The sequence below is a fragment of the Talpa occidentalis genome, unplaced genomic scaffold (genome assembly GCF_014898055.3).
Source record: "Talpa occidentalis isolate TD23 unplaced genomic scaffold, MPIMG_talOcc4v2.1 talOcc4.12, whole genome shotgun sequence".
NCBI classification, from domain to species: domain Eukaryota; kingdom Metazoa; phylum Chordata; class Mammalia; order Eulipotyphla; family Talpidae; genus Talpa; species Talpa occidentalis.
This window is the reverse complement of record NW_023601212.1, coordinates 7,669,844-7,693,651: the sequence shown is the minus strand read 5'-3', so window position 1 is coordinate 7,693,651 and position 23,808 is coordinate 7,669,844. Positions and strand designations below refer to the sequence as shown.

Genomic DNA, 23,808 nt, shown 5'->3' with positions numbered 1-23,808 from the left:
CAGGCCCAGCCAGAGCCAGGGAGTGGGTTCATGGTTACCAGGGACTAGGGGAGACTAGGGGAGAACTAGGGTGGACTGGAGACGAGGCTGCTTTTTGAGGTAATGCAATGTTTTGCAATCAGACAGAGGTGATGTTTACACAACTCTGTAAAAATGTTAAAAAACAATGGTTTATACACGAAATGGGAGAGTTGTATGGAAACTGAATTTTACCTCAATAAAGCTGTCACTAAAGAAAATGGGAGGAATAACCTTCCCCACGGGGTCACTGGGTCACAGAAGGGCCAGAACAGGAGTTGGTACCACCTATGCCTAAGGCAGCAACCGTGATGTAGAAAGGGTGGCTCACAGCAACCTGAAGGGAAGTCTGGGCTCACTGAGGACACCCCATAATAGGCCAGTGGCCTCCCAGAAGGCAGGCCCCTGGCAGGGAGGGGGACATTAGAGGGAATAGCCCCAGGGTGGTGCCTGCCCACGCCCGCACCCGAGAGCCCAGGAGCTCCGGCTACAGGCCCACAGCCACCTCACCTTGTTCTGCTCGTACTTGTACAGGATCTTCAGGGTCTCCATGGCCCGGATCATGGCCTGCATGGCGGTGAAGATGTTCTGGTACACCAGCTTGGTGAAACCCCGCTTGTCATCTTCCGAGTAGCCCGCCCCGTGGATGATGCGCATCTGCTTGATGAACGTGCTCTTCCCGCTCTCTCCTGTGCCTGTAAGACCGGACGTGGACGTTAAGGGTGGGCCAGTGAGGTCAAGGGTGAGGACCAAGACCCACAAACTTGTCCCCAGAGCGCAAAGTCCTAGTCAGAGCGGTCTGCTCCCGGCTGGAGTAGCTTGGTCCAGGGGGCAGCTACCCTGCCAAGCTCCTCCCAGGCTTCACCTCCATCACTCCATCATCTGCGCTGCATGAGAGGAAACTGAGGCCCAGAGGAAAGGTGCTTGCCATATGAAGGCAGACGGTGCCCTGGTGCCCTAGCGCCCTGTTGGGACAATGACCAGAGGCGAGAGGCACTGCGCTTGCGACAGCCGGGATCTAGTTTCACGTGGACTGCAGACGAAGAAACAGGCAGGAGGGAGAGTGTCTCTCCACCAGGCGCCACCACCTCCTCACCGGATGGGTGGCCTGTCACCTTCCCCTGTGGAGTTTGCTTAGCGCCTTCAAGATGCCAGCCCCTCAGCCCAGCATGTCCAACCTGACCACAGTCCCCTCAGCCCCCAGTGGCTCACTTCCAGGAGGCACTCCAGAACAAACTTCCCTTCAGGGCAAGGGCTTGGTATTTGCATCCAAGGCCACAGCAGTCTAAGGTCAAATCAAATTCCAGGGCACCATGGGGTCACCCCAAAAGTGCTTTTTCCCTTAGTGCCACTGCCCCAGCAACTGAGTGCTCCCTGGCTCCACCCAGTGACAACAGTGCCCGGATCCCAAGTCCCGTCCATGCCCCACCGCACCCAGAGTCCCAGCTAAGAACCTGAAAGTCGGCCCTTGGCTGTCCCCTTGTCCTCTCTGTCCCACTGCCCTGGTGTCTGGCTTCTTGCTCTAGAAGTGTGAGGGGGTGTGGCTGCCCCAGGAGGCTCCTCCTAGCACCCGCTCACCAGCATGAGACCCGTGATAAGGCCCTGCTTCCTGAGGACCAAAAGGGAAGCTGAGCTGGTAATCACCTGCAGAGGGGCGACCAGGCCACTGCCCCCACCTCACAGCAGTCTGCATAACCCGGAGCCCCACCCCAGCACCAGCACGGCCCCAGATCCCCGTCCCGCCAGTCTCTCACTCCCATGCTTTAAACAGCAAATGTGTCCCCTACTTTCCCTCACCCCGCACAGCAGGACACCAACTGCAGCAGCTTCCAAGGTGCCCACAAGCGCCGCCTCACCTCCTTCTGGAGTCGCAGCCCAGCACCCACCTCCTGAGGGCGGCTTGCTGAGCGACTCGCTTCCAACAAACAGAGTATGACAAGTGACCAAGACAAGGTCATGACAAGCGGAGCGGCGTCCTCCTTGCTCCCTCTGAGGAGGTTCCCTGGGGAAGCAGGCCGCCATGGGGGGAGGACACGCAAGCAGCACCAGGGAGGAGCCACACAATGAGGGGCTGAGGCCCCCGCCAAGAGCCAGGCGAGGGCACCATTGTAGAAGTCCCTCCTGCCTCCCCTCACACTTTCAAGGAGGCAGCCCCTACGACAGCCTGACTGGACTCTCATGTGAGACCCTGAGCCAGGACCTCCCAGAATCTGCCTAAGATACTACATGCCTGTTTTCAGTCACAAAATTCTGGAGTGACTATCACACAGCAAATCTAAGAATTCATGTCTCAAACTCCCACTCAACAACCCTCCCCAGGTCCTCATTCACTCGAACTAAAGCCCCAGAGCCCCCTCTTAGAGACTCAACAGTCTCCCAAGCATGCCCACCTGGCGTCCCCAGGCTTACCCTTGACTGCCCACATCCCTGCATCTGCCCAAGTGCACCTGCCATCTGCAGGACCAGCTAGTCACAGCCGCTGACCGAGCCGACCACCCAGGGTCCAGCTCAACTGCCCCAGGAGGCCGAGTGCCAGAAGGCCCTGCACCTCCCGATGCTCTGGAGGTTCACTGCTGCCTGGGTGGGGTCTCCACAGGGCCCTGATGCTGGCCTCCAGCTGGGAGCGCCTGGGGAAAAGACTTGTGCACCCCACGATGAACACTGTGCCGTGCCCCACGATGAACACTGTGCTGCACTCCACAGGCCAGCAGCCACAGGGCTGACCACAGGCTTCCACGTGCACTCGAGGAAGCCAAGTCACTACTGACAGGTCACAAAGCAGGACTCTGGCTGCAGTCACCCTCTTCTGATACTTTTATCAACCACCTTGGGTTCTTCCTGGAATAAACAACAAACATAACTAGTTCTGTCGTTGGTGGTGATCACCCCACCCAGCCCCCAGCCCTTCACTTCAAACAACTCACCTCTGTCACAAAAATGACAAGATGCCAACCGCCCACTCCCACCAAACCCACCACGAGATCTAGAGGCAGGCAGGGGAGGGATGTGCATGCGATCCCACAGCTCTCCAGAGGGGGCTCACCAGAGGGGGCTCGCCAGAGGGGGCTCGCCAGAGGGGGCTCGCCAGAGGGGGCTCCAGAGGGATCCAGGCTGCTCCCCTCTCACCACTCACTATGGGGAGGGGCAGGAGGGGTGCTAGGAATGCAGCATCTAGTGTGTGTCTCCCTGCACCCATGTAGCCCCTTTCAGAGCTCCCCAGAGGCAGTAGAGGCAAACCGGGGTATGTGGTGGGTGTGTCTTACACACACATCACACACATGCACTCACACAAATAGCGTGCACCTGTAAGCACTTGGACACACATGCAGATGCACGTGCACACAGCCCATGCGCACCGGGGGCTGCCTATCACAAGCCAGCCCTGCTGTGCGGCAGCCACGGCTGCTGGGCGGGAGGACAGAAGGTCACAGGTGAAGGTGCCACGCGGGGAGAGTGTTCCGAGGAGGACTTGGCAGGGCAGTTTCACCTCCTTAAGAGTCCCCCACCCTTTGGGAGTTCCCAAAAATTCATCACAAAATTGTCAGGGTCTGCTTGCGGGAAGTCTCTGTTCCGCATGCACCCAAGTCCACCGCAGTCAGCTGCAAGTTCACCTTCCTCCCGTGCTCAGCACATGCCCCCCAGTAGCCCATCATTACTCCTGGGTGCTGCCCCAGGTTGCAGAGCCAAACATGAGCATCCCTGGACAGCACCTGGAATCCCAACAGGTCACGCACACTGTTTCAGAGGGCACACGCCCAAGCAGACCCAGGTCTGTTCCACGCAGCTGCCCGGGGGGGGGCTGTAGCAGGACACTCTGTCAGAGCTCGGGCAAGTGAAAATGAAAGAACAAGTCAATGCACACCCGGTGGGGAAGCATCGCCGCAGGCGCCGTGTCCCCACCCTCCCCGGAGCCGGGAGCATGGTGCTCCTGTCAGACAGGCAGAGGCAAGGTTCCGGGGTGATGCTAGGGTCCCCAAGTCACACAGTGGTGTAACACGGGCGCCCAGACCAGGTTCCCTGTGGTGACGGGAGAGGAAGGACAGGCAGGGCAGGCTCTGGAGGGAAGACGGTGCAGGTCAGGTCCACACAGAGGAGGGTGGACAGGCAAAATGCCAAAAGGCCCAACTGAACACGACTCAGTCTTAAAAAGGAAGGAGATTCTGATACACGATGCCGTGTGGAGGGAACCTGAGGCCATCCTAATAGCGGAATAAGCCAGACACACGGGACAATCCTGCGTTGCTCACGCACACTTGCCGGAGGGCCTGAGGGGAGTCCCAGCCACAGACAGGAGGCAGGTGCTGGGTGCCAGGGGCTGGAGTTCCAGTTTGGGAAGATAAGAAACTTCTGGAGATGGAGGGTGGGAATGGCTGAAAGACACTGTGAATGTGCTTAACGCCACTGAAATGTGCACTGAAAGGTGGTTCAGATCGTTTGTGTTATCAACATTTTACCAGAATATGGATATTTAAACAGAGGCCAAGGATGGGTGATCGCTCCACGTGGGGCGAGGACGAGAGCGCCCAGTCGCGGTGGGGGCCCTGCTGACCCGGGCCCTCTCCGGGCAGGGCCCCCACTCCTCTGCTGGGATGACCCATGGGGAGGGAGAAACAGGAACAGGCATGAGCCAGGGACCCCCTCAAAACACTCCTCCCCCTTCAGCAGATGGTAACTGCAAGCACCCCCGCGCCCTCTGCCCGTCGGCAGGTCCCACGCCAGGGGCTGCACGGCGCCAGGGCCGGGTGGTAAACCCATCTGCCAGGGACACGGCAGAGCAGACACTGAAAACAGGGCACGTGACTGACCTCAAAAGGAGCGCACACGGCACAGCTACGTGAGGAAGTGGGGGGTATTAACTACCTCGCTGTGGCCACCACTTTAGACACATCTGTGCATCAATCATGGAACTGCAGCCTGAACTCCCCCGGTGTGGATGCCATTCTATCTCAATACAGCCGGGGAAGCAGCCGAGGGGCCAGACCAAGAACAGCTGGTCTGAGATGTGGGGCGCTGTCACTTTGCCAGGACAGAGAAAGGAGGGTACGGGGAGGGCTGCCACAGAGTGAGCATGAGCCGTGGGCTCGGGGGAGCAGCCGCTGAGCAAGGAGACCGCACAGGCTCTGGGCACAAGCTCTGAGGCCAGAAGCCAGTGGGGCCTCCGCCCTGAACAGGTCCAGCCCTCCTAGCCACCACTGTACCCAAGAGAGGAGGACAGGCAAGGCTCTGGGTGACCCCATGTTTGTTTTCCTGATGCTCTGGTCTGTCCCGAGCACCAGCTCAGCCACAGCCACCCCTCAGCACAGGGGCGCTGGGACACAGGCCTGCGTGGAATCTTTGGCACAGATATCCTCACGCGCCCTATCTGATGTCCAACTGCATGGGCCTCCCCTGAGGTCCATTCTGAACTGGCCGCGCCTCCTGGGAGAGATCTGGTTACGGACACCCTTCTGGCTCAAAAACTTGAACAGCTGCCCACGAGGGAGAAAGCCCCTTATCCCTGCAAACAGTCCAGGAGAGCCTCTCATTGGGCCTCACTGTCCAGGGGGATCCAGAGCACCCCACCCACCCCCACCATGCAGGGCTACCCTGACCCAGGGGCTCTGAAAAGGTGCCAGAGCCAAGACCTGCAGTTTCTCAGTCAGCCGCATACAACCTTCCAAGCAACTATATTCACCGCTGCCAAGAGGGCCTCAGCCCAGATACCTTCAGCCTTAAGGTGCTACATACCCTCTTGGGCGCACCCCGGGAACTTCTCCGCGTGACCCAGGAATACTCTCCCAACAGCCAAGTGGGTCCCAAGCAATAATGCTGCGGGGGGAGTGTTCAACCCCAGAGATTACACAGTGCATACTTCTGTTTGGGGAGCATTTCTGCGAGAACAAAAGGGTACAGGTGGAGGGTGTATTGGCGGGGCCCTGGAGGGAGGCCCAGGTAGAAATGGGGGGCGAGAGGCCCAGGTATGGCGGTGGACCCACACAGGTGAGGAAGCTGCAGGAACTCGCACACACACAGCTCCCCGAGGAAGCTCCAAGCCCCAGCTACAGGCCAGACTTCAATTTCACGTCCAAGTGGCCATTCCCTGTCCATTCACTGGCTGGGGCGCGGGTCCTGCCTGCAACTCTGCGCCCCCAGTTTCCGGCGCAGGCTGGTGCTCAGAAGACTCTGTGCAAACTTTCCTGGGATGAACCAAATGAACTTGGCCACGAGCCACCCCACTGGCTCCCCCATGCATCGCCAGCGGGTCCTCTGCACCCCCACACCAGGGGGCAGCGGCTCCACCAGAGACCTGAGCTCCTGGAGACAGCCCAGAAATGCCACGTGAACCCTGAGTGGTCAACACTCCTGAGGTCACAGGTGGCTTTACATGGGGAGTAGAGAAATGCAAAACCCCAATGCAGCTGGCTCGCCGGCTCCAGCTCCGGCTCCGTGCTACAACTGTCACCACACCTCCTGCTGGGCGGGTCAGGGGAGCCAGGCTCCTGCTTGGGCCTGGAGGTTAGGCAGCGGTTAAGCAGCCTCACAAAGGTGACACAGCTACAGGGGGATCGACAGACTCGGGTCTTCTGGCTTCCCAACCCCACTCCAGGATGTCCGTCTCTGTGCTCCACAACCACAACCCCGGAAATGCACAACAGAAGCGCACTGGGGCAGCGCCCTGCGGGCAGACGCCCACACTGCTGGGAGGGATGCGATCACTTGCTAGCCCAAGGCTCTGAAAGCCACAGGTGGTGATAGATGACCTCTGGACACATCCTAGCACCTTATCCCCACCACTGTGGCAGGAGCCAGTGCCCTCGCCCAGGTGTCTTCAAGGTGCAGACATGACGGCCCGAAGGCCGGACCACCCACCTGGTGCAGGCAGGCCCAAGCAGTTCAAGGGGCGTGCTTCACTCAACAAGTGTTTGTGACCCCCTACTGCTGTCCCCACAGGATGGGGTATTAGCTCAGCCCTTCCTGATGCCCCCTTAGGGCTGGGAGGCCCCTGCCCTGCCCAACCCCAACATTTAACCCAGCCAGGGGGGCCCGAGCACCAGAGACGGACACCTGCCCCAGGAGCCCGGCCCCCACACCTCCCAGGGCTTGGAGGAAACAACCTGCAGGGCGCGGCGGGCACCAGCAGGCCCGACCCGAGTCTGACCAATCGTCCCTTTCCCTCTGCACCCCAACTGAGATCTCCGAGCAAACCCACTCAGGTAGCTGAAGGGGCGGTCCCCCCACCCCAGTGAGGAGCACATGAGGATGGTGTGGTGCAGCCACCACGGACACGACCACTCAGGCCCCAGGGGCCAGGAGAGGAAACCTAGCAGCTGGACGTCAAGGCTGAGCTCTAGAGAACCCTGCTGGGGGGTGGAAGAACCCTCAGCCGCAGGGGGGACCCACAGACCAGTGAGGGAACTGCCAGTAAAAATAACAGAAGCAGTGACACTCCTTAGTTTTTGACATCCATCACCCCTGACCCGCCCAAGCCCGCGCATCACACCCGTCAGGGTAATTATTTCCACTTCGCGGAGAGCAGGCTCGGGAGACAGCCAGCAGGGGACAAAAAGCACCAGTTTTGGAGTCAGAAAGGGCAAGAAACCGCACTCCAACATTTTTCAACACTTTTCAGTTCAGTCCTGGTATGGATGACGGGCGGGGGCGGGGGGGGCGGCGGGGAGAGGGACCCAGTCCCAGGGTTGTTCTGGCAGCTTCTAAATGAGAATTTATGCAAACACCCAGTCAATGACACAAGACCACCCAGCTCTCCTGCCAGCTGAGTTCCTACTGGGTGCCAAACGCCAGCCGGCATCACGGCACATGATTGGAAGGGGGCAGGGCATCACTGCCACCTGACAGATGAGGAAACCAAGGCCCCCGACCCCCCATCACTGGCCTGAGCAGGCAGCCCTTAGAGTGAGCGCACCCCGAGCACCTCCACACAGCAGAGCAGAGGAGCACAGGCAGAAGCCCTCCCAGCAGACCCAGGGAGCTGTGTGGATACCCAAAGTCGGGGCACCAGGGGACGGGGTGGGGGGTACCCCCACCCAGACGTCCCTGGGGAGCGCCGCGAATGAACAGACAGAAGTCAGGAAGCATGTCTGCGGCCACAGGGCTCGGTGCCACACACACCGGGTGGGAAGGACCCAGCAGTGGGCAGCAGTAGAGAGAATGGGGAGGAGACACCCCCACAGGGTGACAAAGCCAGGCCCCACAACTGGCAGCAAGCCTGGCGCCCTGGAGAAGGCGGAGGCCGGGAGCGAAAGGGCTCAGAGCAGGTACACGCGTGCCCGGGCCGGCCAGCTGGAGGGCTGAGACGCTGGTCCTGCGAGCAGCTCAAATTCCGCCAAAAAGTCATCCCACACACGAGCCCGAGACAGCGAATCCTGTCCAAGGCTGGCAGACTCCGGGCGAGCAAGCCGCCCAGGCTCGCTGTCCCCAGTGACCAACTGCCAGCTAGCAGTGACGGGCGGGGGACCCAGAGACACCCACCTCCCTGGCCCCAGGCCAACGCCGCTGCACTCAGGATCCCAGACAAGACCTGCTGTCCCAGGGCCTGACTTCGCACCCAACGCCACCGGGGACAGAGAAGGGACAGCTGGCTCTCCCCCCGCCGCGCTCCTATGCGCGCTGTCTGGCCGCCCTGTGCACCTTCCAGCACCGAGGGCAGCGATACCCAGGAAGCGCTCGGAGCCGTTCGGAGAAGTGTTGCACCACAAAGGCAGAAAGTGAAACTTCAGTGGTTAATACTGGAGGCAAAGTACTTCCTCCAGTCTAACCACAGCCCACAGCCCGCAGCCGGCAGCGGGCTCAGGCAGGGGCACCCAGGAAGGAGCACAGCGCAAGCTTGCGGACATCTGTGCAAAGGGAGTCGGGGCAGCGCCTGCCCAGAACCAGTGCGGACCTGACAGGGCCAGGCTCTGGGTTCCCCACGACGCTAACTGGCCTTTATGGGGCGCCGTACGCAGGCCCTGCTAGGAAGGGGAGAGAGCCCCAAGGCCCTGGCGTCCTCCCATGCATGCAGGGAGATGGAGGGGCAGGTAGCCCGAGCCATTCTCACTCCTGCTTACAAATCACTGCCGGACGTGACCGCCGCCCGAGAAGTCAGACCCGCTCAGAAAATAAAAACTGTAATTTAAATTTAAAAGACATAACAGTCCCAGAGCGGGTTGGTCTCAGTCCCCGGCTGGGCCAGGGACTCAAGAGTGGATGCAGGCCGCCCACGGCTCTTCCTGCCGTCCCAGGCTGCAGAGGACACAACAAGCCGCTCTGCTCCATGCCCCAAAGTACTGGGAGGCGCCCTTCCCGTCGGGGCTACCACACCCCACACTGGATTCCGGGCCTTTTCACTGCCCTTTGGGGGCCGGCCTGGGCCAGACAGGAAGCCTTCGGAACTAACCACCCTGCTTTATTTAGAAATCCCGGAGCCGCTCCGGCTCAGCCTTGCCGGAACACTGGGACTCCAGGAATGGGGTTCCCATGGAAGGCTTCCATTGTCAAAGGGAAGCCAGGAGGGCCTACTGCGGGCCCCCACGCTCCCCACCTCAGGGATCTCACGGGACGTGGTGTGAGCTGTCGGGACGGCAGGTCGAGGGAAGCACAGCGGGGACGCTCGGAGCGCACTCAGGCCCCCACTCCCCACCACTGACAAGTGGGCGAGGCCAGTACGTTCGCAAGCGGTCACCCCGGCTAGCCGCCTCCACGCACGGCCCTGGATGCGGCCACGAGCACACGCGCGCGCACCCGCACGGCGCTGGACGCGACAAACAAAAAGGTTCACTTTTGTGAACATTCATGAAACATCTGAGAAAACGATTTACCCTGATCATTTACCAGCTTGGGAAGCCACATGTTCTACCGCACATGCCATGGGGTCGGGGGCTCAGACAGAGGAGATCCTGACCCTGGGAGACACCGGGCCGCGCCGAGGGCAGCTGTGGTGGTCGCACTTGGCGGCACTCCTGGCATCAAGGGAGGGGGTCAGGGATGCCGCCCAGCTTCCACATTGCCCAGGGTCCCCCCGCCACCCCACCAGGGACCTGGCCCCGGTTATCATCAGTGCCTAGGAGAGAGCCCTTTTGCAAGGAAATGTCTCTCTGAGGCGTCAAAAGCGACTTTCAAAAAGGAGTCATGGGGCAGTACAAGGGCAGAGTCCACACAGGGTCCCCCTCAAAGGAGCTGAGGCTCACAAGTCACATGCAGCCCAGGGAGACACTGGACAGATAGACACAACCGAGTGGACAAGGCACTTTCCTGGTGAGGTAACTTTCTCTACCTGGTTCCAAATCCAGGTGTCAAGGCGGGGCAGAGTCAGAGCCACACAGAACCCCCCTCTCCCCCCGGAATGATGCCACAGGGATGACAGAGGATCCCCACTGCTGAGGAGCGGAGTCCGGCAACAGGGAGTTGTGAAGATAATCACACTCCACAGAGGCATGACCATGTGCCTGTGGCTCCCCCAGCTGGGAAAGCTCAATCTGCCCCTCAATTTTCTCCCTGTGAAATGGGAACAATCACCTGCTAGTGGCTGGTGTACCTGGCAGAGGTCGAGGGAATGCATGCCACAGGCAGGAGAGAAGAGTGCTCAAAGGCTGGCACCTACCCTGTGCCCCATCCTCGTCCTGGGTGCAACCTGCAAGGCCGCCTAGATGGTCAGTTTCCCCTGAGGCCCCCAAAACCTGTGAGATCATTGAGCGAAACAATGCCTCAAGGCTCCGTCCCCACCCCCAGAGAGTCCCCGGGACCTCCTCGAGGCTCTGATAGCTGTTCTTGTGTCATACATCTCCTTGGCCCTGCAAGTTCACGTTGTCTGCATTTTCCTATCTGGCCCTCCATTCCTAGACCTTAACAACCTTCAGAGACAGGTGCTTGATTCCCCAGATTGCAGGTGTTGGAGGGGGAGGGCGGAGCACCTCTCGGGTCATGCAGTGGGGGAGGGGTGGGGCTGCAGACACAGGGACTCCTGCAGCGACTCCAGATCCAGATCCAGATCTGCAGCAAGTCTCCTCAGCACAGCCCGGGAGACACATGCACACAAAGGCGACAAGAGCGCCAGCCACTGACCTGTGTCCTTAAACCCCACTGCAATCTGAAGCCTGAGGGGGCTCAGGCTGGGGGCAGGCGAGTCTGGAGGTTCATGCAGCCCCTAGGCAAGGCCAAGGCAGTCTGGTAAGATGCTGGTCATTTCCAAACCCTCTCCCAAAACAAAGTGCCGCGTAGTGCTGTCCTCCCCAGAGCCAGTGGGCCCCACTGCAAGTTTCCTCCAAACTTTTTGAGATTATTTCTCTGCCCATCTTTCCTGGAAAGATGGCCAATTTTATAGCACTTAGGGAAATTAGAACATATGTTTAAATTTTAAAAAAAACAAAAAAAAAACAGGAAGGCATTTCACCAAAAGCAGGGACCCCTGCAGGCAGAAGGAGCAACAGGTTCCCGCCAAGACCTTTCACCTCCCAAAGGGCCAAGAATACTGTTCCCTCACTACCAGACCTGATACCACAAACCCTGCCCAATTTTGAGGTACACCCCCTCCAGGACTGCCACCCCCAGTCCATGAACGATCCTCCTCTGTCCTAGACCTCTGGATGCTACCTCTGAACAGCGTGCAAGATTTCCAGCCTTCCCCTAGTCTGGGAACCGAAAGAGGTACGTGGTAGGACAGGGCAAGGGTTTCTGTTTTGTAAACGGCCTTCTTGCCTTTGATGCAAAGGTAAGTCCTACAACAGCCCTTATTTGGAGTGACAAGCTTTGCCGACAGCTGGGCCAACTTACTCCCTGCAACAGGTGTGACTTGGGGAGCCAGGAACGGCAGTGGTGATGTAGGAGTCTTCTCCAGGAGGAAAAAGAGGACCAGGGAGACACCCTTCCAGCAGCTATTCAGGAGCTGGGATGGGGGAGGCGGGAAGGTTGACCACTTTTGAAAACCTACAGAGGCTCCTTAGGGGTCCATCTGCACAACCCCACCCACCAACGCCCCTGCTGAAACAGAGTCCCTGAGGAAAGGGGAAAGGCTGTCATCTCCCCCATGGTGGATTCTCACGCCGAGGAAAAGGAGGCAGGGAAAGGGCCTGAGGAAATGGGGGGCTGGAGGGGGAGAGGGCCTGAGGAAATGGGGGGGCTGGAGGGGAACAAGCTCTGCCTGTAAGGAACAGGGCTCCACCTGGTGGGAAGAGCTCAGACAGGATCTCAGAAGGTGAGGGGCCCTGAACAGATGCCGGGACCAACAATGTGCAGAGCCTTGGTGGGTTTGGGACTGAGAGCCAGCCCCGTGCAGAGGGAAGGCTGATCCTCTGAGAAGGGGCAGAGGGCAGACTCTGGAGAGTTCCAGGAGCCTGACCTGGATAGCTGAGATAGGAAACTGACCCTGAAGGTGGGGTCTGATCTGAACATCAGAGGCAGCGGCCAGGCCTGCCTGCAGGCATCCGGGGGGCCCAACCTGCACAGCAGGGACAAGGACTCGCCCTGAAGGAAGCTCAGGCCCCACCTGCACAGCACGGGCAGGGGGCTAATCCCAAGGACGCAGGATCCCACCACAGCCAGCACAGGCAGGGTCCAGGGCCCCTCCGTGGACAGCACGGGCAGTACTGGGCCGCCCCACCACGCACAGCCGGGCAGAGCCTGGCTCTGGCCTCCCAGAGACCCAGGCCGCCACCATGCACAGCAGAGGCAGGAGCTGCCCCACCATGGACAGCAGGGCGGAGACCCGGGGCCCTGCCGTGAACGAGGCAGAAACGGCGCTGCCGGGACAGCACAGGCGGGAGCTGCCCCAAGGGCACGGTCCTCGCCGTGGGCAGCGCGAGCCGGGGCCGGGGGCCCGCCGGGGCAGCACGAGCAGGGCTGACTCCCGGGACCCAGCCCCGCCGCGGCCGGCACGGGCGGGGACCGCGCGGCCGGGAGCGAGCGCGCTCCGGGGACGGCCGGGCGGGCGCGGGGCCCCGCCGTGGACGCGACGGGCAGCGCCCGGGCGCCGTCGTGGGCCCGGCGGGGTCGGCCCCGCCCGGCCGCGCGCGCCCCGCGGGCCGCGGACCCCGCCGGGCCGGGCGGCCACTCACCCAGCAGCAGCAGCTTGAGCTCGCGCCGGGCGTCGCGCTTGTCCCGCCGCAGCTGCTTCTCGATCTCGGCGTTGATCCGCTTGGACTCCTTCACCTCGTCGCTCAGGCAGCACGCCATCATGGACTCCAGAGTCATCGTCCCGGCCCGGCCCCGCCGGCCGCCCCCGCCGCCCCCGGCCGGGCCCCGGCCCGGAGCAGCGCGGCCCGCCCGCCTCGCCCTCGGCGCTCGGCTCCCGGCCCGGCCGGTCCGCCTCGGCCGCCGCGCGCGCCGGTGCCCGCTCGGCCGCACGTCCCGCCCGCGCCCCGCCGCCGCCAACTGCAGCCGCCGCGACCGAGCGCCCGCGCCGCGCAACCTAGCCCCGGGCGGCGGCCGACGGGCGGGCGGCGCGGCCAATGGGAGCGCGCGGCGGGCGCCGCGGCGGGGCTGGCGGCGCGGGGGGCGGGGCCGCGGCCGCGCGGGGGCGGGGGGCGCGGGCGGGCGCGCCCGCGGGTTTGGTTGCGCCGACGTGGGAAGGGGGGACGCGTCCGGGAATCGGGGCGGGGCCGCCCGGGATTCTGGGAATGTGGCGGACCAGGAGGCCGGCTCGTCCGCGCTCGGCTCCGCTCGGCCCGGCTCGGCTCCGCTCGGCTCGCGCCGCCGGGGACCGAGGCGCCCACCCGGCTGTGGCGGGAGCTGGGGGGCCGGGACCCCCGCCCCGCGCGGGACGCGGGGGTGCCGGCCTTCTCAGGCGCCCGGAGCGCTCTGGGGTTGCCGGACCTTTGACCCAGCCATTCTTAGAGCAGCATTAATGGGACGCCGCCTGTATACCGCGGCTGGTATTGATGCGGCGCCTGCTGTATGCACGCCGCGGAATGCGCGGGATGGAGGGCCTGCTGTGTGCAGATGAGCGGGAACTGGACATTAGCGCAGGGCCTACTGCAAACCAGGAATGAACGCGACGTTCATGCAGCCCCAGCTCCACATCAGGCAAAAAACAAACGTTAGTGTAACGCCTACTGTAAACCAGACGTCGGCCAGGTTTTAATGCAGTGCCTGCAGTGTGTCAGACAGGGGGAAAGCACTATGGTACCCACTGTGGCCCAGGCAATAGTGCAGTCCCTGCTGTCTTCCAGGCAGGAGCCAAGCATTAATGAACTGTCTGCTGCATACCAAACGCTGTTTTAAGCCCTCTAAACCAAGCCTTCTACTTGGTTGATTTTATTGGAATGTAGCCACACCGGTTCATTTACCTATTGAGCTTGGCTACCTTCATGCTACATCGGCAGAGTTGAATAGTTCTGACAGCCCTATATTATTCCCTCGCTGTTTTTTTCCTTTGCAGAATGAGACCTAGAATGAAGCCCAAACACAACAGGGGTTGCTCAATCAATTGTTTGGGATGATAGAAAAGAATAAGAGCCTGGAGTTTCCTGGTGCTGGAAATCCATTTCACAGATGAGGAAACTGAGGTTCACAGTTCTTTGACTAGGGCCTCTCTTAGCCTTGGCCCAGGCAGACTAGACCCCCCACCTGCTCCCCCCACCAGGCCCTACCCAGATCCTCCCGAGCTGCACCTTGACTTGCAGTTCTCACCTGTCTGGAGATAAGCAGTGAGGAGAGGGTCAAAGTCTCCCCTCATTAGTTAATCAGGTGTGTGGGAAGCTTAGCTCCTTGAAGCGCTTGTCCTTGGGGCTTCCATCTACCTCGCTGGACATACAGCCAGGGAGGGGGGGTCTCCTGGCCTCCCTCACAAAAAGACAAAATCTCTGCTTATAAAAGAACCTACAACTAGGGAAACTGATCAAAATCATTGTCATTTGGGCCTTGACTCAAGCCCACCATCCCTGACTACCCGGTCACCTTCTCCCGCTACGGCCTGTTGGGTTGGTTCTGTAGCCCTTTCCACTGCCCAGCATCCTCCTTTTTATTTATCTTTTTTCTTGTTTATTACCTCGCCCACCAAAGTGTAGAGTGTCACACAGATGCCTGCTGTCTCTAGAACCCAACCTGGTACATGGTAGGGACTCAACAACTATTGAAGGAAAGCACTGACTGTATGGCAGGTGCTGTTTAGGTCCTGGGGACGCCGCAAGGACAAGTTGGCAAAGTTTCCTGCACACACGGAGGCCACACGGGTGAGAGATTCTGCTCATCAATACCCAACTCAATACCCAGCACAGAGCAGCGCTGGATGAGTGAGTATCTATAGCAAGCATTTGATGTCTTCAATGGCCTCCCTCACGGATGTGATTCTTAGTACTAGCAGTTGTACGTGCATATTTATTTGTCACATTATTTACTGTTCTTACCACCTACTAGTGGACTAGACGTGTGTCTTGGTCACCATGGGGACCCCCGTGGCCAGCACAGAGCCTGGGCCTCTTCCCCCATCAAACAGCACTGCTCTGTGCTGGGTATTGAGTTGGGTATTGATGAGCAGAATCACTCACCCATGTGGCCTCCGTGTGTGCAGGAAACTTTGCCAACTTGTCCTTGTGGCGTCCCCAGGGCCTAAACAGCACCTGCCATACAGTCAGTGCTTAATAAATGTTTGCAAGACCCTGACTCCCCTTAGTGCTGCTCTTCACCTGACTATATCAAATATCACCATAGTGCCCGCTCCTGCTGCATCTGGGGAGCAGGGAGTGGGTAAGCAGCAGGGAGGAAATCAATAGAGGTTGGCACAAAATGCTACTATCTGCCAGGAGCTGGCAGGCACTAGGAAAGCCTACAATGGGCAAGATGGGGAAACTGAGGCTTATGAAGAGAAGAAGAACTGGCCCTGGGCCCGGCCAGTTGCTAATTGCTGACTTTGGCCTCCCCACCCAGCAGCCCAGGGAGGCAAAGTCCAATGGCCACACCTTCATGGATGGGGGGCCCCACCCTCTCGGGTCCCAGCAGCCTCCTCCCCTCCTGCTATCCCTGAAGTCTATCTCCCATGCCTTCAGGAGTTAACTTTATCAGGGGGCCCAGGGGCTAGAGAACAAGGCCGTCTCCCACAAAGTGACAGAGCAAGAGCAAAGGTGAACTGGGCTGGGCAATGGGCAGGCAGGTCGGAGGGGCGCCCGAAACCAGAACACCCAGCCCTGGGGTCAGATTCCACAGCTCTCAAATCCCTGCCCTTCACCAGGCCTGGTCACCAAAATTGGGGTGCTCACCACCCATACCCTAAAAAAGAATCTCCAGTGCCATGTGGATACATAGTGTAAGAGTAACCAGAGAGTGGGTTCACATAGTTAGCTTGCCTATACTCCAAGCAGTGTCCCCAGTTTGCAGTCACAAGGCATATTTGTTTCTTTTTCTTTGTTTGAACAATGGTGTGACCCATGAAGACTGAGATCTGAGGCTCTCTCGGTCCCAGTTTTGGTCCCCTCCTTCACATGTGGCCTGGTATACAGCAGGCTCCTAACTAATGTTTTTCTGCACAGCTCCAGAGTCCACAGTACCCCAAAGAGTATTAGACTTACCCAAGTATTACTCAGAGTAATACTCTGAGTCAGTAAGCTTGTTAGGAAAAAAGCACATGAATGCCACAGTGAGAGGCCAGGCACCAGCCCCCAGGATGGTTAAGACAAAAGTCTGACCTCACTGAGTGCTGGCAAGAATAAGAGGCCACAGGAACTCTCGTTTATGCCTGGTAGGAATGCAAAATGGTGCAGCCACCGTGGAGAACTGTACCAGGTTTTCCAAAGGTTAAATATACATCTGGCATAAGATATGGCCCTTTTATTTCTATTTTATTTCTACTCAACAGAAATGAAAATACGTTCATATAAAGCTTTGCGCGTGGATGCTCCCTGTAAACAGTAAGAGTCAGGTTGTCTGGGTCTCCCTAGTGGTGCATGGGGTTAAGTCTCAACACTATGAAGCTATCCACAGTCTCTGCAGCACGAGTTCGATCCCCAGCCAGGGAGCTGACCCACATGGCGCAGCAGACCTCTCCTGTCTCGCCTGCTGCTCCCCTCAGCAGTGTATTTCCATCCATCTGCCTGTTCTGTTCCCCACTCTGTCTCTGGTGAATCCTCTCACCCCCACACCTCTGGCCTGGATCCCAGTTCTTGTGTGCATAAATAAATAAATCTTTAAAATATATAAAATTAAATAAAATAGGGATGATGATAACCATTTCCACATTCCAACAAGCACATGAAAAGATGCTCTGCACTTTGCAGACACACAATCAAAATTGGCTTGTATGAGTTAGGAAAAAAAGATACTTAAAATGATTAGCCACCAAGGTAATACAAGTCAGAACCACCAAGATTTGACTCCATGTGCACTGGATTGGCTAAAATAAAAAAAGACACAATCACTCGTGTTGGTGAGGATGTGGAGAAACTAGAACCCGTGTGGGCGTTGCTGGTGAGAATGTGACATGGTGCAGTTTGCTTGGAAAGCAACTTTGCAGCTCCTCAAAAAGACAAACATGCACTAAGGCTGTTCAGAGCAACTGCGGACCCAGGATGCATTTCACCCTGATGCCTCTTCCCTCAATATGCCTCCTGGGGAAACTTCAAGGTCCACCCCCAGGTGGATTTCGGGAGGACAAACGCTGGGGTCTTGTGGTCTTTACATCCCCAGCTTCCAGCTCAGGGCTGGGGACCAGGAAGCTGGCATGGAGGGAACAAATGGCTCTCCTGACTCTCCCTGGCACAGCCCTGCCTAGCTCCCCTGTGTCCCTTTGTCTGTCCTGACGCTGTCCACACAACCTTCTTCCCTAGATTTGGGCTGCTCAAGCAGCAAGTCCTATTCATTCTTGAAAACCTCAACTCAAATACCCCTTCCTCTACTCGGCCTCCCTCAACCCTCTGGTAGAAACCGCATCTCCCATCCTACAGGCCATCCCTCCAGCTCAGTTCAGTATGACCAGGTTCCTGGGAACACCACTGTCCTCAAATCCCCCATAAATTCCCTCCTAGCCTTGTTCCTTCCAATTAAACTAAACTTGCCGCAGTCTCCGCAAATACTCCATGCGGGTTCACACCCCTGAGCTTTTGCATATGTTATACCATCTGCCTGGAATACTCTCCTCCCTCTATTTATTTTGCCAATTTCCAATAACTCAACTCCAACATCTCCTCCTCTATGTGTCCTTCCCTGCCTCGCCACTACACACAGCACCAAATTCCTCACTCCTGAGCTCCCCCAGTCACAGATACCGCCCTCTGCACCAACCCCTACCCTACAAGGCTGGGAACATCTGTGTCTCCCATAGACTGGGGTTTTCTTAATAGTCAAGTCTGGTGAACTTCTGTTCATCCTTCAAAACCCGAACTTAAATGCCCCTATCTATGCATAATCTTTACCAGTCTCCTGACAAATGCTTCATACCTTCTCTGCAATTTTCCCAGCCTCAAGTTCCTTCTTCTGACCCCTTGGGTCTGAGAGTATCTGGGTTCAGCTCATTCTTCCCCAAATTGGGAACTTTTCAACCACCAGGCCTATGAATCTGGTTTTACTAGTCCCAACATGTGACCATCACAGAGGAGGGATCAAGGAGTGTACTATATGTGAACAAATGATGAATGAATGAATGAATGAATGAATGAACACCAAATTGAGGCCTTGCATTTTACGAATTCTAGCTTCTACCAAAACTTCAGGCAAGTAACTAAGCCAGACTTTTCTTAGGTTATAAACAGTTTTTCCTGTGGGCAGGTTGAGTTTCTTATTCCCAAGTTAGGGCAAAACAGTTTGCACCCCAGGGCTGTAGGCTCTGGCAGCGCAGGAGGCCTCCCACACAGCTTCTTCCCTAAGGCTTCACTCATCCTAAGCATCAGAAACTTCTGGAATGTGGTTCCTGGCTCTGCCCTCACTCCTCTGGATTAGACTCTGCCAAAAGTGGGGCATTATTAACAAGCTCATTCTGAGTCCAGGGGGGTCTGAAATGCCCCCATGTGTAGCCGGGGACAACCTTGGTTGATTCCCAGGGGAGACAGATCCAGTGGAGACATCTCTTCCTTTTGAAATTGTAAGTGAATTTAAATGTGTGTCAGATCCCACCTCTACTTGCCCACAGCCCTCCGGGGCAACCACCTGCCTCAGAATAAAATTCCAAATTCCTGCCACCAGATCCACAGGACCCTGCGCAACCTGCCTGTCCCCTCCCTGACTCCGCCTTGCTCACTCTGCTGCAGGAGCACAGGCCTCCTGGCTGCCTCTTTACCTTGCCAGGCCCTGCTCCGGGGCCTTTGCACTGCCTGTGCCCTTTGCCTGGAATGTTCCTCCAGGATAAGCTCCCTCCCTCCACAGCCTGACTCTGATAGCCTCTCTTATCTCTCCCCTCACTTTCTTATTTTTCTCTTCCTCCTTCCCTCCCTCCCTCCTCCATCCATCCTCTTTCCTCCCCCTCCCTGTTCCCCCTCCCTCTATCCCCCACTCTCCATCCCTCCTCCCTCCATCCCTTCCTTCTTTCCTTCTTTTTGGAATGACCTCATGAATCCTCACTTTTGAAAAATGATCTAGAATTTATCATTGCCTTTAACTATTTTGGTGCCCAAATTGACCCACATTTGCCCCCAAGCTGGTTCTGGTGTCCCCTGACAGGTCCTTGTCCTCTGGGAACACTTGCTGACATTCTGATATTAAAAAAAATGCTTTCAGGCCTCCCCAGTTGGCACAGCGGTTGAGTGCTGGGCTGCAAAGCTGCCCGCAGCCTCTGTGACGCCGGTTTGATCCCCGGCCACCAGGCGAGGGTCCCACATAGCGCACAGACCTCTCCTGCCGCCCGCTGCTCCCTTCAGCAGTGTACTTCGTCAGTCTGCCCATTCTGGTCCCCGCTGGCTCTGGTGAATTCTCTCACCCTTCCGCGCTTCTGACTGTACCCAGTGCTTATATAAATAAATAAATAAATAAATCTAAAAAAAAAATGCTTTCTGTTCACCTTGCATTGTCATCTCCCAGAGTCAGGATCAGCCATTTCTCCAATGAGCTCTGGATCTATTTTAAAAGGTACCTGGAATTTATTTTACTCAAATATGATAAGACACACAGACATGGAAATGCCTGTCCTGAAGAAACAGGTCTGTCCTCACGGTCCTTATGGAAACAGGAGGCAGAGCACACAGGGCCACACGGGGATGCGCCAGGGCTGGTGAGGGTGGGAGCGCAGGCCAGGCTTTCGCTGTGGTTTCCAAGGGAAGGAACAGGCGAGGTAAGCAGCCTTAGGATGAACAGGTTGAATAATCTCAGTGGGCTCCGGGGAATAGGGCTGCCCTGTCTCTCTCACTCTTGACTCTGGGGTGATTAAGATAGGGGATGGTGGTTCCGAGTATGAGGCTGCATAGAGGAGAAAGTTGGGGAGCATTAGCTTTGAGTCAGTGGAAAGGAATAGGAAAGGTGTGTTCATCCTTGATGGGGATGTTGTTTCACTATCTTAATTGAACCAAATGGGTAGTAGGACAAGACTCATCAAATTATACATTTTAAACAAGTGCAAGTCACTGCGTGTCAGTTATACCTTAATAAAGCTGTAAACTAGGCATCAATGCACTGCCTACTATCTCTCTGTATCTGTATCTCAGGCCCAAGCCAGGTATTAATGCAATGCCTGCAATATTGCAGGCAGGCACCAGCATTAATGAGGTGGGAGCCTGAGGTGGACATAACCAAATCTTTGAAACTGCATCTACCACAGACCTGCAAGTCGTTTGCTATCACTAGGAATTAGCAATCCCTTGGCCCCATGATGTAGAAACATGAGAAACTACAGAAAATAAACAGACATCATTAATTCAGGTTCCTTTTATTGGAGAGTGGTATTTAGAAGCCAAAATCTGGGCACTAAGTGTGTTCAATGTACCTGGGTGTCTTTGCCTCTGGGGCCTCTTGGCAGAGTTGGGACCTATAGAACTGGAGATAAACTAATGTATATACAGAGGCTCTTCATCATTCACCAGCTCTGCACTCACAAATTCACCTACTCACAAACATATCTTGGTGACCCCTAAATCAACACACAAGTCATTTGCAGACGCTCACATAGTGGCAAAAATTTGAGTCACCCAGCAGACACGGTCCCACCCGAGGTCCAATAAAGCATCACTCTGCCTTCTGGCTTCAGCTCTGAGTCTAATGACGGTGTTTTCCAGGGGTTAGTGAGTTCCATTCTTACACTTCTGTTGGTGTTCTCAGTATTTCAACTGGCCCGAGCTCAGTACTGACATCTGCCTGGCGTTGCTGAGTGCAGGAAGGCCATGGCGTGCCTCACAGAGAACACGCGGATATTTAGTTGAGCTTTGTTCAGGCATCAGTTACAGCTCTTGAGTTCAAAGTGAACGAATCAATAATGTATGTTAACTAAGGCGTCTTTAAACAGAAACACACCTAACACAAGGTTCTGGGTGACAAAAATGTGCCTGGAGCCCACAGGAACCTAACCCAGAATTTCTGTCATTCAGTGTTTGCGGCAACTTTCTAGAATGATCATGAGTGACAAGAATGGGCTGGACGTGTAGCTCTGCATGGCTTAAAGATGTTTTGGTCAATGACAGATCACGTGGAAGCCCAAGGTCTCAAAGTGACAAAATCACCTAAGGATATATTTCTCGGAACGTATCCTCATGATCCAGGGACACATGGCTGACATCTGCCTCGCTCTATATCACGACCCAAGACAAATGGTTAAATATGCTTCCTTCACTGCCACCCTCCCTCTCCCATTCCACCCAGCGCTCTTTAACACCACACTGTGCTTCTGGAATATAATTGCTCAATCAATGCCACGTTGCATGCCTGTAGGAAAACCTCATCTGTCCCTATTCTTTTCTTTTTTTTTAAGGATTTATTTATGCACGCAAGAACTGGGGTACAGGCCAGAGGTGTGGGGGGCGGTTTGAGAAGATTCACCAGAGACAGAGTGGGGAACAGAACAGGCAGATTTGCTGAAATACACTGCTGAGGGGAGCAGCAGGGAGACAGGAGAGGTCTGTTGTGCCATGTGGGTAGTTCCCTGGCCAGGGATCAAACCTGAGCTGCAGAGGTGGCTGATAGCTTCACATTACTGTGCTTAACCCCTTGCGCCGTCAGGGAGGCCCTGTCCCTATTTTTTCCTTCAAAGAGGGGATCTGAGACTCGGTGGCTGGACCTGGGTCTGGTTCCAGGCCATGCCCCTCACAGGTGTTGGCACAGGGAGATTCTCACAGGTGTGGCTGCAAAGGCTTTCGATTCTGAGTTTTATTTGAAACTTTTCCCATCTCGGTTCCCTATTACCCTTTATCTGTGGCTGGCAATAAAAGTCGTCAAGGTTCCCTGCTGGGCAAAGGGTGAGGACAGATAATGGTGGACAAGTGGGCAGAGTCAGCCCCAGGCTGCTCCATGCCCTGCGAGAGAAAGGGATGGCTCTGAGGGCTCTGCTTTCTGTAATGAACACGCTTACTGCTGGTGACAGCTGTCGGAGTGGGTACTTTGGTTCTCTGAAGCACATAGAGGGGCCTCCCTGGTAGCACAAGGGGTTAAGACGCAGCACTATGGGCCTCCCCTGGTGGCGCAGCGGTTGAGCACTGGGCTGCGAAGCTGCCCACAGCCTCTGTAGCGCTGGTTCAATCCCTGGCCACTGGCAAGGGTCCCACATGGCGCGCAGACCTCTCCTGCCGCCCGCTGCTCCCCTCAGCAGTGTACTTCGGTCCTTCTGCCTGTTTTGTTCCCCACTCTGGCTCTGGTGAATTCTCTCACCCTCCCATGCTTCTGACTGTACCCAGTGCTTGTATAAATAAATAAGTAATTCTTAAAAAAAAAAAAAAAGACGCAGCACTATGAAGCTATCTGCAGAGTTGACCCACATGGCGCAGCAGACCTCTCCTGTCTCCCCACTGCTCCCCTCAGCAGTGTTTCCAGTCCATCTGCCTGTTCTGTTCCCCACTCTGTCTCTGGTGAATCCTCTCACTTCCTGCACCTCTGGCCTGTACCCCGACTCTTGTATGCATAAATAATAAATCTTTTTTTAAAAAAAGCACAGAGAACCATGAGGGTTGAGGGGTGCTGCCTACTGGCCCCACTACTGAGCCCCCCTGCCTCTCAGAAAAGGACCTAGAAGGGATTCCAAGAGGGAGGACACAGTCAGTGGGCACAGAGCCACCTAAGGAGGATTCTTGGGCTTAGCAAATAAAAACTTCGGATGCCCAACTGAGTGGGAATGTCAGAAAATCAACAAATAGCATTTTAGTACAAGAAGGTCAGTGCAGATATAACTAGGCAGCTGTGGTTTATCTGGCTGCCCTAAGTCCAGGCAAAGTCCTTGTTCCCCCTTCCGCCCCCAGCAATCCTGGCCCAGGTCCCTCCCTCTCACCCAGCCCCGACCACAGGGGATGGTGATACCCCAGCCCAGTTTAAACTTTTTAGTTGTAGTAAAATATGCTTAATGATAGTTACCATTTTAACCATTTTTCAGTGCATAGTTCAGTGGCATTAAGCACATTCACACTGATGTGCAGCCATCCCTGCCCTCCCTTTCCAGAACTTTCTCATCTTCCCCAACTGGAGCTCTGCCCCCTTAAACACTAACTCCCCTTCTCTCCCCCACCCTTGCACCCACCTTCCACCTCCTGTCTCTGTGGCTGTGACTCCTGCAGGGTCCTCCAGCGAGTGGGTCACACCGTGTGTGTCCTTTTGTGTCTGGCTTATTTCACTCGGTATCATGCCCTCCAGGTCCATCCCCACTGCAGCTGTGTCAGAATTTCCCTCCTTTTTAAGGGTGAATACTACTCCATTGTATAAATAAACCACATTTTCTTTAGCCATTCATCTGCTGATGGACACTTGGCTTGTTTCCACCTTTTGACTATT

General features: G+C 56.7%; 1 protein-coding gene across 2 annotated transcripts in view; it reads right to left on the bottom strand.

The window, feature by feature from the left end:
- Positions 1-23,808, bottom strand: part of GNA11 (G protein subunit alpha 11) — a 49,640-nt gene that overhangs the window by 8,648 nt on the left and 17,184 nt on the right. Inside the window, exons 1-2 of one of the 2 annotated variants that reach the window (XM_037505033.2) lie at positions 13,047-13,230; positions 529-713 (exon numbers count right to left, since the gene is read on the bottom strand). In XM_037505033.2, the coding sequence (XP_037360930.1) occupies positions 529-713; positions 13,047-13,182 (321 nt within the window). In that variant the 5' untranslated portion in view covers positions 13,183-13,230. Of the gene's footprint in view, positions 1-528; positions 714-13,046; positions 13,231-23,808 lie in introns of those variants that run through there. The other variant, XM_054693046.1, reaches the window with a different exon arrangement.